This window comes from Equus caballus, chromosome X (assembly GCF_041296265.1).
Source record: "Equus caballus isolate H_3958 breed thoroughbred chromosome X, TB-T2T, whole genome shotgun sequence".
Classification (NCBI taxonomy): domain Eukaryota; kingdom Metazoa; phylum Chordata; class Mammalia; order Perissodactyla; family Equidae; genus Equus; species Equus caballus.
Window position 1 is genome coordinate 11,518,747 of NC_091715.1, and position 14,153 is coordinate 11,532,899.

Genomic DNA, 14,153 nt, shown 5'->3' on the forward strand with positions numbered 1-14,153 from the left:
CTTGGTGGCCTCTACCTTCCAGACTCAGAGTCCATCAGATCTGCAGCTTCAGCTTCATGGTTTTTTAAATTTATTTTTATTGAGATATAATTGACATACAATATGGTGTAAATTTAAGGTATACAATGTGTTGATTTTTTCACCTTCATGTTTTTGGTACCATTTCTGCAAATGTTTGCCATCTGCAGATATTAACCATCATCAGATCAATTTTCTATTTTATCTATCATTGCTATGGACTATAAAAGGTCTCAAAACATGAATTTAGAAGGTCATCTTGCTTGAACATCCAGATGTGAATGTGTATGTGTGTGTGTGTGCACGTTTTTAATAAAGGCGGGAGAACCTTGAACACGTTTATAAGCTGAGGGAAAGAGCCAACAGAGAGGGAGAAACTGAAAGCATATGCAGGAGAGATAAAGCAGAAACCTAGAGGGGTTGGTTTGACCTAAGTTCCAGAGATAAGTGGACACAGGATGGATGAGAGGGTCACCCTCTGAAACAGGAGGCTCATAGTGAACGACATGGGTTTGTAGATAGCAGGACTCCTGGGACCTACGATTTCTCACTTCTCTGTAAAATTTGAATCAAGGCAATTTTCTGGGAGTGAGGGGAGGAGGAAGCTTGAAAAGCTTAGATAGGATTTGTGGAATAGGCATTGAATTTAAGCAACATGCCACAGCTTCCTCATCTAAGAAATCTGGAAATGAAACTGAATAATTACTAATGTCTCCAGCAACTCTGAAATTCAATGATTCTCCATTAAGGCTCATTTTTCAATAGTCTCTCCTTTCCTGATTATTCACTCTCTCTTCTAGTTAGACAATCTAACTACTTCCATATTTGAGTCAATCTTTGCAATAAAATTTTGTTACAACACTGCTTCCACACAAAAATAATGAAACCAATCAAATAGCTTTTTAAATGTTTAAAAAATTGTACTATATTGAAAGGATTTTTATTTGTTGAGGCAAATTTTATTCAATACCATCCATAAATACAGACTAATGGATGGCTTCATAGCTCTTACAGGTTTCAATTCAATCTCAGAAACATTTTTAAACTATCCAACCTTGAGGACTGAGGAGAAAATATCAACTCTCTGGATTGAATTAAAGCCATTGAATGGCTCATATGACTTGTCTCATCAAAAAAATGCAGTGTTTACTCAAGAACTCAGAGTTATTTAAGCATACTTTAAGCCTCATAATTTAAAACCTGGTTTGAAATAACTGAGAAATTTCAGACAGTGATTTTGCTATTACAAGTGGAAGTACTAGCAATTCAGCATAAGCAGAAACCTTGCAACTAATTCATCAGGGGCATATCTTTACAAAGGGTCAAGAATGGCTGTTTCCAATAGACTTTCTGCACTGGTTGATTTTTGTATAATTAACTTTATGTTATCTGCTTGGGCAAGACAAAAATTAAAATTGAACAGTGTAAATATAGTCCCAAATATACATTTAAACTACTGATTTCAATGGTTGCCAAGTAAGTTGTTCATAATTTCTTCCTATTTTCTAATGGAAGTACTAATCAAAAGTAAAATAATTAGAAAGCAGTCAGCAAGAGGAAGGAAGTGAAGCAGGGTTACCAGATCTCTGCTTTTATTACAGCAGCATTTTTTTTTTTTTTTGGTAATTAATCCAAGACTGTTAGCAATTTCACTCCTAAGTAACAAATCATTCTCTGATGTCTTGGCTACCATAAGCCTGTTGCTAAATTGTGAGGCTTAAGGTCTTTATAACAAGATTTTACCATTATTTAAATTTGTATATTGCTTTCTGCAGGACAATATGAAGGGCAGCCATTTCCCCTTTTGTTAATTTCTAAGTTCACATAGCATTCTTCCCTGAGGAAGCATGAGCATCTTCATCGCTCAGGCTTAGGCAGTAATCTAGGCCAAGTGTGACTAAAATGGCAGGCAAGATGTTTGGAAAGGGATGGTGGGTGGGTCTGTTGGAGGGATTTGGAGGTGCCCATGTCGTGGGGAAATCAAAGGCCTTCTGTATTCCTACTAATCTGAACTCCAAATTTCCACCCCCTGTGCCCTCAAGAAACATCTAATCAAGTAACACATTCAAAGCGTGAACAAAGGCATGATATGGGGATATCAAAGAGCCCCAGTGGAAAAAATAGCAGGAGGTTCACTTTGGGTGGGCACAAAGAAGGTTTAAGAGTGGGGGGATTGGCAAATAAAATTAGGAAGAGAGGTTGGTGCAGTGACGTACCACTTGACATCCACTAGGATGGTTACAGTCAAAAAGACTGACAGTACCAAGTGTTGTCAGGGCTGTGGAGCAATGGGAAGCCTCATACATTGCTGATGGGATTGTAAAATGGTGCTGTCACTTTGGAAAAGAGTTCAGCAGTTCTTTAAAAAGTTAAACATAAATTTACCATATGACCAACCAATTCCATTCTCAGGTATTACCCAAGAGACAGAAAACAGATTATTGGCTACCTGGGGCTGGGAGTGGGAATGAGGGTTAACCTTAAAGGGGCACAAGAGATCTTGTATAAATGATGGCTGCACAATTCAGTAAGTTTACTAAAACTCATTGATTGCTTAAAATATAAGTAATGGTGAATGGGTAAATTTTATAGTATATAAATTGTCTATCAATATAATTGTTTAAAACAAAAAAGAGGAAGGATTGGAAGCTTGAAGACCAGGCTACTTGTACCAATTCAGTAGGCAATGGAAAACTTTTGAGAGTTGAATGGAATATTACTGGACATCCATTTCATTGGTTTACTCTTTTGTTTATTTCTTCTTGCTTTGACCTTAGTCCATGCCATTCCCTCTGCTTGGAATGCTCTCCACTTTCTAGCTAAACCTTTCTCAGCCAGGTGTTACCTTCTTAGAGAAACCTCCCCCACAATTCCTACCGCTGCATAGGTCTGGTCCCTCTGTCATATGGATTCCTAGCACCCCACCCTTTTTCTTCCCAGGCCTTATCACCACTGACACGAATGAATGATTTGTGTCACTAGTTGCTTAGTGCTTGTCTTCCCCACTGGATTGTAAGGGCCACTGGGGCAGTAATATGTATTTTTCACATAGCAATAGTAAGGGCTGAATATTTATTAAATGTATGAATAAAGAAATTGATTCATCAAACACTACAGAAAATCTAAGCCTGAGATTATTCATTTATTCAAACAACATCACTTATCTTTTAAATATCTTCCTTCAGGTGTCCTCCTTGCAAGTCCAACTCAAATGCCACCTCTTCCATTAAGCTTTTTATGATGTCCCTAACTTAAACTGTATTATTTATGAACACGTTGCCTTTCCTTTACTGGACTATCATCTGCTTGAGAGTACAATATGTGTCTGGTTCATCTTTTTATATAATAAGAACTTGAAGGAATTTATAAAGTAATAAATACATACATGCATTTAACAAATAGAGATTGGGCCCGGGTTTTTGTGGTCTGTTTAATTTTTTATATAGAGTAGTGCTTCTCAAAATTTAATATGCATACTAATTACCTGGCAATCTTGTTAGAAGGCGGATTCTGAAGCAGTAGCTTTGGGGTGAGACCCAGGATGTTGCAGTGCTAAAAAGCTCCCAGGTGTTGGCAATACTGTTGGCTGACCACACTTTGAGAAGTAAGGGTTTGCAGCAGAGCTTCTCAACCTTGCCTTCACCTAGAATCTGCCTGGAAAGAAGCTGCAGAGAAATACTGATGCTTGGAGCCTAGCCTCAGAGGTTCTCATTCTATGGGTTGGGCCACAGCTTTGCCAAAAGGATTTTTAAAAAGTTCCCAAGTGTTTGCTAGTCTTAGGGGAAGCTGGGTGAGATATACAAAGGAATTCTCTATACTATGTTTGCAACTTTTCTGTAAATCTAAAATTACTTCAAAATAAAAAGTTTATTTAAAAAATCTTCCCAAGCGATTTTAATGAGAACCACTAATTTGGGGGATGGTGCATGCTGCTTTAACTTCAAAGACCTGGATTAGTGCCTAAGCTACGTACAAGTCCATTTAGTAGGGAATAAATGGTAGATACGTGCTGAGAAAGTCTTATTTTTTTAAACCCCTTTGAGTTATACCTTGGATTCAAAATATCTGTATGAGCATCTTGCTGAACTGGATTTTCAAAGCCTTTTCCTAACTCGAGTCACCTGTTTGTGGACCAGTTCCCAACCTGTATGGCTTTTTCAAGATTGAAGACCAATAATATTGTTTTCCAGGCTAAACAGCAAGAGGAGGTCAGCGGCCTCGTGTGAAACCATCCTAGATGACAGAATAAATTGCTTCTCAAATTCCCAACAAGCCGAAACAACCCATTTCTCAAAACAGAATTAAAAATAATAGCTACTGCTTTTACCTACTGGAATTCAGCAGGGAAGTATAAATTATAATCCTTTCACAAGGCAGTCTATAAAATATTTGAAAGAAAATATAAATGAGAACATAAACATAGATGCCAAGTGGAGGGAGTGCGGCTTAAGAGTACATGGCTGGGTTCCCATCCTGGCCCTGAGCTCTCAGACCCTTAGCAAGGAATTTCTGAGCAAGGACCCTGACTACTTTCCTCGAAGAGTTGCAAAAAGCTTTTCTTGGGCCATTCCAGTCCAAGGCTGTTAGGAATCCTCCTGTTCTAGATATGGAAAAGGAGACCGGCTTTGCAAAATTCCTCACTGGACCTCTTGTGAACTGTGGGTCTAAGACTATGTTTCTAAGCCTTTTTAAAACTGTTGATGTTATTTTGTCAAACTGTGTTGGCAATGCCTTCATCTTCAGGAAGTTCAGCGACAAGGGAGTGGGATGGATAGAATTTGTATATTCAGAATATCCATAAGCTTCGGGGTGAGCTATGGAGGCATCACATTTCACGCAGCTTTCCCTAGATTTGCTTAGGGATTTACAAGTGCTGCCGAGGGGAACCACAGTCAGCGATTTCCCTTTGCAGTGGGTTTGGAGAGGTGCATCAGGCTGCAATACAAATAGCCCCATGTTCCCTCGACCTCTTAGCAACTTCTTCTGTTTAATGGAAGAGCATTTTTCATTTCATCTTTAATTTGATGTTTAAGGCTTAGCCAAAACCACTAAATTTTTCCTAGTTTGAGGTCCAAGTCGCACCATCATGCTCCCAGCTGTCCTCCACAGATATTGTCCCCCTGCTTCTCTGTTACCCTTTCTCACTCTGCCACCTGTCAAGGAGTCTGCCCAGGCCAGGTTAGACTTGTGAGTCCAAATATAAGTTTTGTGACTTTGCCTTTCGTAGCTCCCAAGTGGGAAGAAAGAATGTTCCTCGAAAGGAAGCTTTGCCTGATATTGTAAACCACTCTGTCATCTGGACAGACAGCTTATTGGAGAGAGGACAGCATGGATTCATTGTTCCAAACTGGCTCTGAATGGCATGGCACTCTGGAAAATGTAAGGGTGGTTTCTTATAAAGTTCTGCATACACTCACCATATGACCCAGCAGTCCCATCCTGGGAATTTACCGTTGATAAGTGAGGACTCAGGCTCACGCAAAAACCTTTACACTAATGCTTAGACTAACTTTCTTTGTAATAGCCCCCAAACTGGAAACAACCCACATGTCATTCAACAGGTGAATGGTTAAGCAAACCGTGCTACAGCCATCCCACGGGACACCACTCAGCAAAAGAAGGGAATGAACTGCTGGTATTCACAGCAACTTGGCTGGATCTCAAAGGTGTCCGGAGTAAAAGAAGCCAATCTCAAAAGGTTACATTCTGCATGGTTCCATTTACGACATTCTCAAAAAACCAAAGCAAGAGTGATAGTTGCTAGATCAGAGGTTGCCAGAGGCTGGGAGGAGTATAAAGGAGTAGTATAAATGATTTTTTTCTGTATCCTGATGGTGGTACACAAGTCTATACATGTGTTAAATTCATAGAATTGCACCCCAAAAGGGAAAAAATGTTAATTTTACTATATAATAACTTAAAAAAATTAAGTAAGTTGGCTTTGAATCCAGGCACTGCTCCTTTTTAGCTATTAGCCTGAGGGTCAATTATTTAACTTCCTTAAGCCTTGGTTTCCCTGTTTTTAGATGGCAATGCTAACAATACTCATCTTGTAGAGCTGATGTGGAGATTATATGAGGCCATAGGCGGGAAAGGGTCAAGTATAGAGTAGGCGCTCAATAAAGTTCCTTTCCTTTCTTTCCTTTCCCAAGGGTGGGGCATCTGGCCCCACGTTGGGGTTTAGAGGTCTGTGTTTTACGGCCCTTGATTTCCCTCACGAACCAGAGAGGTGAGTTTGAAAAGAACAAGATGGGGCAACTCCGATCATAGTAATTACAAATTAAAAAAACTTTTCGAGGGTAAATCAAAGACAATTTTTTTTTTCTTTTTTAACATTTCTTGGAGGTATTTTCAGATGAAAGCCCAATTTTAAAGTATCTGCTCAGGCTTTACATACGTCTTTATAGATGGATGAAGAGAAAAACCACCCACTTCATAAACCTTTGTGTTTTATTATCAGGGTCTGGCCTTACCCAGAACAGATGGTACCGAACGGCATGGGGTGTACCACCTGAGGGCAGGGAGGAGAATGCACACTTGCTAATAATTACTGCTGTGACTCCAACTGCTGCGAGCTGCTCAGATGGAAGCAGCCAAGGGCTTGGTCCTGCTTCTCTGAAATCCAGAAACCTGGCCATTTGGGGGGCTCATGCTACCGGTAGCTCTTTTACTCATGCAGTTCTATGTTTAAATGGATATATGTGAGAGACCCAGGGTGTTTAATTAAACTTAGACTAAGGAAAGGAACTACAAATGCAGGTAAAGGGTGTGTGTGTGTGGAGTGCACGCATGTGCATGCACTTGTGTAGGCATGCCTTTCTTTGAGTGTGTGTGCATAGCTGCTGGGTATTTTAAGTGGATACTAGAAGGCTAAGATGCCTGGGAGCTCCACATCCTCCAATTTGATGAAAACTGTTGGTGGTTTTTTCTCCAGCCAGATTGTCTAGCGTCTGTATGTGTACGCCCCCCCTTTACATGTTTTAAATCCATGCTCTACTCAAATGCCTCTGCTCCCATTTGATGCATCTGTGCTTAGGAAATGTGGGGGCAGATGAGTGTGGGATGGGCCTGAGTGGCAAAACTCTAAAAGGATGCTCTGAGTAACCCCAAAAGTATATATTCCTGAGGTCTATTACAGTCTTTTTAGCACTGATCTCAAAGATCAAGGACCTAATGTCTAAGGAAACAACCCAAAACCTTTATGGTAATTAGGTTAGTGTTAAAAACAATTTCACTGCCTCCTCCACCAAGGGAGGAGTATATTTCTCAGTCCCATTGATGTTGGGCCATGTGCCTGATTCGACCAATGGGACGTTACAAGACACAGTGCAGAGGACTGAAATGAACTTATGATTGCATAGTTGTCCTACATGTCCACCATCACCACAAGCAGCTGCCCCTGCTAGCCCACTGATCCCAGGAGGATGAGAGACATGCGGGCAGACCCACACTCAACCTATGGCTTGAGCCTTGATCCTCTGACTCCCAGCAGACCCACAGAAACCTAAGTGAGAACAGATTATTGACGCCTTAAGCCAGGGAAATTTGGACTGGTTTGTTACACAACATTATTGTGGCAAGAGTTAACCACTACAGCCGTATTTCAGCCTAAGTGTAATCTAATCCATTGGATGGGCAGATCTTTACGTAAAACCTCATCATCCTTTTCACAAGGCAGCCCTGCCATGCCACTGGCAGTCAGCCCAGTGTGCTCCTTTTCACCTTTCTTTCTAAAGATGCAGTGGTTCCATGTCAACATCCACTGTTCTCCTTCTCCCCTTCCTCACCAACATCCTCTGCATTGTCTAAGATGATCCCCAGTCTTGCTGTGACAGTGTAGTTATGAACCAAGCAGACCAAGGCAAAGGCTACTTTTTTCATTCCCCTCTGTTCCTTTTGGGGAGTCTCTTATTTAGGATGAACTCAAGGTATTCATTCAATCAAAATTACTCTTTTCCTAACTCTCTCCAGAAAGGGACAGTAAGCAATAAGAAAATATTTGCCATAGCAATATTTGACACGTCATTTTCTCTCTAGAAATAATTTTAGCCAACCTAGATTTCAAGAAAGCAATACTCTTCTCCAACATGTGAGTGTTATAATGTTATGTAGATAACAATGAATGACAAAAAGAGACTCATAAAAATTTACAACGTCAAAGTTTCAGGCATTAAAATTATCCTTCCTATGGGCCAAACTGAACTCCTTGGTTGTTGGTAAGACATGCAAATAACTAAGACATCTTTATTTTATAAAAACCTCATTTCCACTCATGTGCCTGACACCTGGGTAGACATTCCACAAATGTTTACTGAACTGAATGTACAGCTCTCCTTTGCCCAGGGAGGAGCCTCCTGAACAGCAGAAATAAACCTGAGTGTTTTCCTTCAGTGATTCTACCTCGGTGTCCGCCACGCCTGTCTCCTATCTCAAAGGTATGCTTAGAAACATTTAGAAGTGACCAACATCGTATGTGTTAGTCATTAATACTGTTCACCAAATATTTCTAGCTTTCTACGTTCTGAGTACACAGAAAGATTACACTTCCTGGCCCCTTGTGGTTGGATGGAGCAGTGGGTCAAGGGGCTGTGACCAGAAGTAATGGGAGTCACTTCCGGGCCAGAGCATTTAACTGCCAGGGCAAAACTCTCCAGACCTCTCCTTCCCTCTGTTATGGTCATTAATGACACTCAAGATCTGGATGCTCAGCCAGCTTCATCCTGACGTGGAGCTGGCCCTGGACGAAACAGGATGGTCATATGATATGAGCAATAAGTAAACCTCTGTTGTTTATGAGCCACCAAGATTTTGGGGTTGTTTGTTACTGCAGCACATCCTGGCCTAGCCTGATTGATAAAGTATCTGACCAGAGCACTTTGCCACAACTTACCACATTTTCACAAACCACCTGGTGTAAGATGAAAACATAGATAGCACTTCTAAAGGATCTCAAAGATGAAGGAAATCATCAAGGTGTCCAAGTTTTATCCAGATGTCCTTGTAGCCAGATGCTGCTCTGCCCATTTCTCTTTCTGTGACCACCAGATTGCAATAATGGGCTAAGGTAGTGTCCTTCTACAACTGGCTCCTAGAGGTGAACCCCTTATAGGAGAGCTTGTGGGTGGAAGGACACTGGAGGATTCTTTGATACTTCCACCCAAATCCTCTTTAATCCCCATGGGAAAATAGCACAGGGTGAATATACTGCCTTATAAAAAAAATGCCTTAGAATTTTAAAAAAGTTAAATCAGACAAGCCATAATGAGAGTAGATGCTGCAGACTAATTAATGCAGCAGTTCATAACCTGAGTATCTCAAAATCCTAGAATCCTAGTCTATCAGTCAGTCAACAAATGCTTCTCTTAGTATCCACTCCATTACAGGCTCTGCACAGGTGATTGAGACACTGAAGTAAATGAGACAATGAGAAGCTCCTGTTCTTAAAAAGCTTTCATTCTAGTGGAGGGTGACAAAGCAATAAATTTACACACAGCAAATAGAAAATGTCAGGTACTGTTACATTGATACATATGAAGACGTAAAATAGTGTAATGATATAGATCAGGGTTGGCAAACGACCGTCTCCGAGCCAAATCCAGCTTGACTATTTTTGTATGGTCTATGAGCTAAGAATTATTTTTTACATTTTTCAATGGTTGAAACGAATGAAAAGAATATTTCATGATGCATGAAAATGATATCCCATTCAAATGTCAATGTCCATAAAGTTTTACTGGAGCACAGCCACACCCTACATGATCTGCCCTGGCTACTTCTCCAACCTCAGCAACTGCGGCTCTGGCCTCCACTCTCCCTACTCCAGCCACACCGGCCCCCTGGCTAATACCCGAACACCCAAGCCAGCTCTCTACCCTCACCTCGGCCACTGTACAACTGTTGCCTCTGCCCCCCTCACTTCCTTCAGGGGTCTGCACAAACAAAACTCAATCAGAGAAGTCTCCCCCACCCACACTGTGTCTCCTCCCCCTGCTTCATTTTCTTCACGGCACTTATTACCCCTGACATGTTATGGATTTGCATATTGCATGCCTTCACCCACTACACTTGGAACATAAGTTCTATGAGAGTTGAAACATTGTCTTGTTTCCTGTTGCATTCCCAGCAGGGTGATCAGTGGGAGACATGGTAGGTGCTCAAGAAATAAATGAACGAACTGTTGAATATTGGAAAGTTCCAATGAGGAGCAAGGGAGATCCTTTATGAATTAGGCCATCACAACCGGTGAAGGCTTTCAAGACGCAGGCGGGGGAGGGGGCTCAGAGTATCTTTGCTTTAAAATGTCCTAGTATCTTGGTAGAGACTAAGAACTAGTGGCAAGAGAGAGAGAAAAGTGGATTTGCCACCATAAAAGCAACCTAAGAAGAAATTCTCAGGTCAAGCACATTCCCAATTAGTTTCCTGCCCTCTCTGCTAATCTCAAGTGGTAGGGAAGACTTGAGCTTGGAAATGTGCTCAGAAACAATTTTACTGTCATTTGTCTCCCTATTTCTCTAGTACCTTTAGGTAATTATGGTAACGATAAATGTGCCTGGGAGTTCCAGATCTTATTACGTCAAGTTCTCCATGGAAGCATCCATGTGTCCAAATACTATATTCTCATTCCATAAATTGTCTTTATAGGCTTGTCCCAAGAAGGGGTTCCATAATAGAAGGCGTTTAATATTCAACTTTAATGTTACTTTTTTTTCCTAGAGCTCTTAGCAGTCTATAGTAAAGGTTTACCCACAATTCTAAATCAGGATTTTTAAATTAAAAAAATAAGTCATACGAGGAAGTATTATCTTCAAGATATAAGATACAGGGAGTCTATTTTATCCTGAGTACCAATAATATGCCATAGTGATATAAAAGCTTTAACGACCAGTTAAAAGTGACTAGGATAGAATAGATCTGTGTCTTTGTAATTCAACACATTTAACTACAAGGTCATACATACAGAAGAAATTGATGGAAAATATTTCAAGTGTCTTTTGTGCCAAGGACTGTGCCCCATAGAAAAGTAGGCAAGAGCTCATTGGGCCATTTGACTAGCAACAAAGTCAATGGACTTCCCTGTGCATGACTTTGGAAGTGGGAATAGGGGGGTGTGTGGGGGGGTCTGTTTCCTGGACTCAAATATGGAAGGCACACCTCATCCTTGTTATTCAATTCACTTTAGAGACAATTTCAGAAGAAGGCAAGTGACACAAAGCTTATGCAGTCTTGTGAGCCATGTGACTTCTCATGAAAGTTAGAGGTATCTCGCTGTCCTGTGGATCTTGGACTTACTCCAGTCTTACACAGAGTTTGAACGACTCCAACACCCAGCAATATTCTTCCACCAATGAGGTTAAGAAAGAGGAGGCTAAAAGTGTGGGGGAGAAGGAAACAAATTTTGCCAGAAAACAGTTGGGAAAGCCTACCATGACCCAAATTATTCTTTTATCGCTGTATTGATATGTCTACATCTGTGACTTTGAAAAGATTTATGGAGGCTGGCTTCCCCTAGTGGCTTAAGGGGGGTGCCATGATTCCTGGTGACAAGAACTGCTCATCAAATAAATCAGAAATAGTGCTGGCCAGAAGGTCAATGTGAATGATAGGACAGTGAGGCTGCAGGTATTTATTTACCAAATGCCCAGACTGTCTACACTATTGTACTCAGGGTTGTCACATACAGATGTGAGTCTATGTGGATGGAGTTTCCTAGAGTTGTGCAGTGTACAACCTATGCAACTGTATGCGACTATCCCAACTGTACAAAAAAGCTAGAGACAATAGACACAGAAATAAATCCCACATCTAGATGGTTAATCCAATTATATTAGTGAGCCAAGATCAGGCATTGGGTTAACCTTATTTCTAGAAGAAAACCTATTCTGCTTAGATTGAGAAACTTAGCAGCTAAATGCTATATACAGTATATTTGAGTTGAGATTTTAAACAGCTTTATCTCAGTTCACAAATTCCATGCACTGCTAACTCCAAACAGCTCTCCTAAGTGGTAAGACTAATTATCGGGGCATTGGTAGCTGTTTGCATGGCTGCTGCAAAAAAATGTTCACAGACTCATATAACTGTAGCAGAGGCAATGCTAGTCTAAGCTGGAAAAACAGAACGTTCAAGGCTAGAGAGTGAGGACTGTGGGGGAAGGGCAAGCTAGGGACAGAACTGGCATGGCCGTCCATTCTGGAAAAGAGGTGGTTAGAAGAGGGGAGAGTGGACAGAAGAACATGCTCATGGACCTACTATTGAGGAGGACCCTGAAAACGTCTCATAAAAAATGAGACATTTTTCTCTCAAAAAGCAAAATATAAATTCATATCCCAGTGTCCACACCATTACCATCTTGAATATGCTTTCATACTAAATTTTAATTTCAACAAGAAGAACATTAACATTAAGGAACATATTTCTTCTTAGATTTTCTTTTAAGAAAATGTTGAGAGGAAAGGAAAGGTGTAATAACCAATAAGACACACCTCCTTATCCTTCACCAACCCAGTCACATCGACGCTCAAACTTCTGCTTAACTCCAGGTGCCCCTTCCCTTCATATCAGAAATATTTAATTTAGCTGGGGGTTGAGTGAATATATGTAGATTCACTTTTTAAAGGAAATTCGAGTAGATATGAACAATATCCCTAATAGTATTACTAAGCATATAATGCTGCATCTTCTATGTATAAGGACACGTTTTCTGTCACCTGCAAATTCAACTGCTTTCCCACATTGCCCCATTTAAAAAGTTTATGTGTTAGCAGTAATCTGAAGCATTTAAAACCTCACTGTGCCCAGGACACGGAAGGAATTTTTGGTGTCTGTGCTCTTTAAAGGAGCTGAAGGACCTAAGAATACGACCTATTGCCAACAATTCAAAGCCTCCTCTCGCACTATCAAATCAATTGACATTTCAAAGAGAAATACAAACATTTTAAAACTCCATGTGATAAAACTGGAAAAAGAACACCCAACTCCATGAACCCAACGCATTCTAAAGGACTCCCGAGTTTTGTGGACTTAAAAAAAGCTGAACAGCCTGAAAAGTCTTTCTTGCTTCAAACAAGTCTGATTTTTCTCTCCCGTCACCTAGGCTCAAAATGAGATTCCATTTTACCTGCAATCTGGCATTGAGATCCAACATCCAGGCTGGCGGCAATGAGGTGGAGCTGACGGGCTGTGAGCTCTCGGTGTCCATCAGAATTTGGAAAGTTAGAAAGGTGGAGACTGTTGGCCAGGTGCCTCTACCCCTGACACCGTGTTCGACCTCTACAGAGACACTGCACGCACTCTCGGTTTATGCGCTGCAGGCATATATGTGCTTTATTCACGACAAGAGTTAAGATCGTTTCATTCCCAAGGACCAGTTCTCCCCTGTTGGGGGCGATATCACCCCTGTTGAAAATGCATGTCCTAAGGACAGCTACAAAAACTCAAGTCCCCATTTGATTGTCTGTTCACGGCCAGAAATTCCTAAATCAATAATGATTTAGCACTTCAGTCAAAACAATTATATCTGAATCATTTTCAAAATAAAAAGTTGAAGAAAAGCACAATATAATCTATGAAATACCTAAAATTGGGCAAAATATTGCTCAGTCAGTAACATCCCAGTTAATTTTTTTGCATTACTCTCAATTCACTGGACTCTATCTGATGCTCGCTCACAGAACCACAGAGTCAATCACTGTTGAACCTCACACATTTCAAAAAGCAAAAAACCAAAACAACTTCCGAGAACATTTTTCTAGATAGTGGCAATGGGTAATTTTGAAAACCAGATAGAAAATGTCTGTAGAAAGCACTGTAGTTTTCAATTTACAGAAGAAATTAACTAACTAAATAAACTAACGTTTGCTGCTCACAAATGATCTGAAAATAAATGTCCCATAGTTATCTGTGTCATAAAAACAAATCAGTGCTTCATTAGAAAATCACTGTGCCATCTGCATATACAATTGAGGGGAAACTTCCCCACCTGAAGATTCCAGAATGCTCTCTCAAGTTCTATTACGTCTCCAAAAACCCCCCCTCCCAGCATTTTCAAACACTCATGCCAGGAATCTTAGTAAGCCGAAGAAACAGAACACTCATGATTAAATGCAGGATGTATCCTGTCCCACTACCAGGAGTGT

At 40.6% G+C, this 14,153-nt stretch overlaps 1 protein-coding gene across 2 annotated transcripts in view; it reads right to left on the minus strand.

The window, feature by feature from the left end:
- The window catches only part of VEGFD (vascular endothelial growth factor D), a 34,019-nt gene that overhangs the window by 19,115 nt on the left and 751 nt on the right, over window positions 1-14,153 (minus strand). Inside the window, exon 1 of one of the 2 annotated variants that reach the window (XM_023634142.2) lies at window positions 13,136-14,088. The exons of the other annotated variant lie outside the window; for it this stretch is intronic. Within the exon in view, the coding sequence (XP_023489910.1) occupies window positions 13,136-13,216 (81 nt within the window). The 5' untranslated portion in view covers window positions 13,217-14,088. Of the gene's footprint in view, window positions 1-13,135; window positions 14,089-14,153 lie in introns of those variants that run through there. 2 annotated transcript variants of the gene reach the window in all.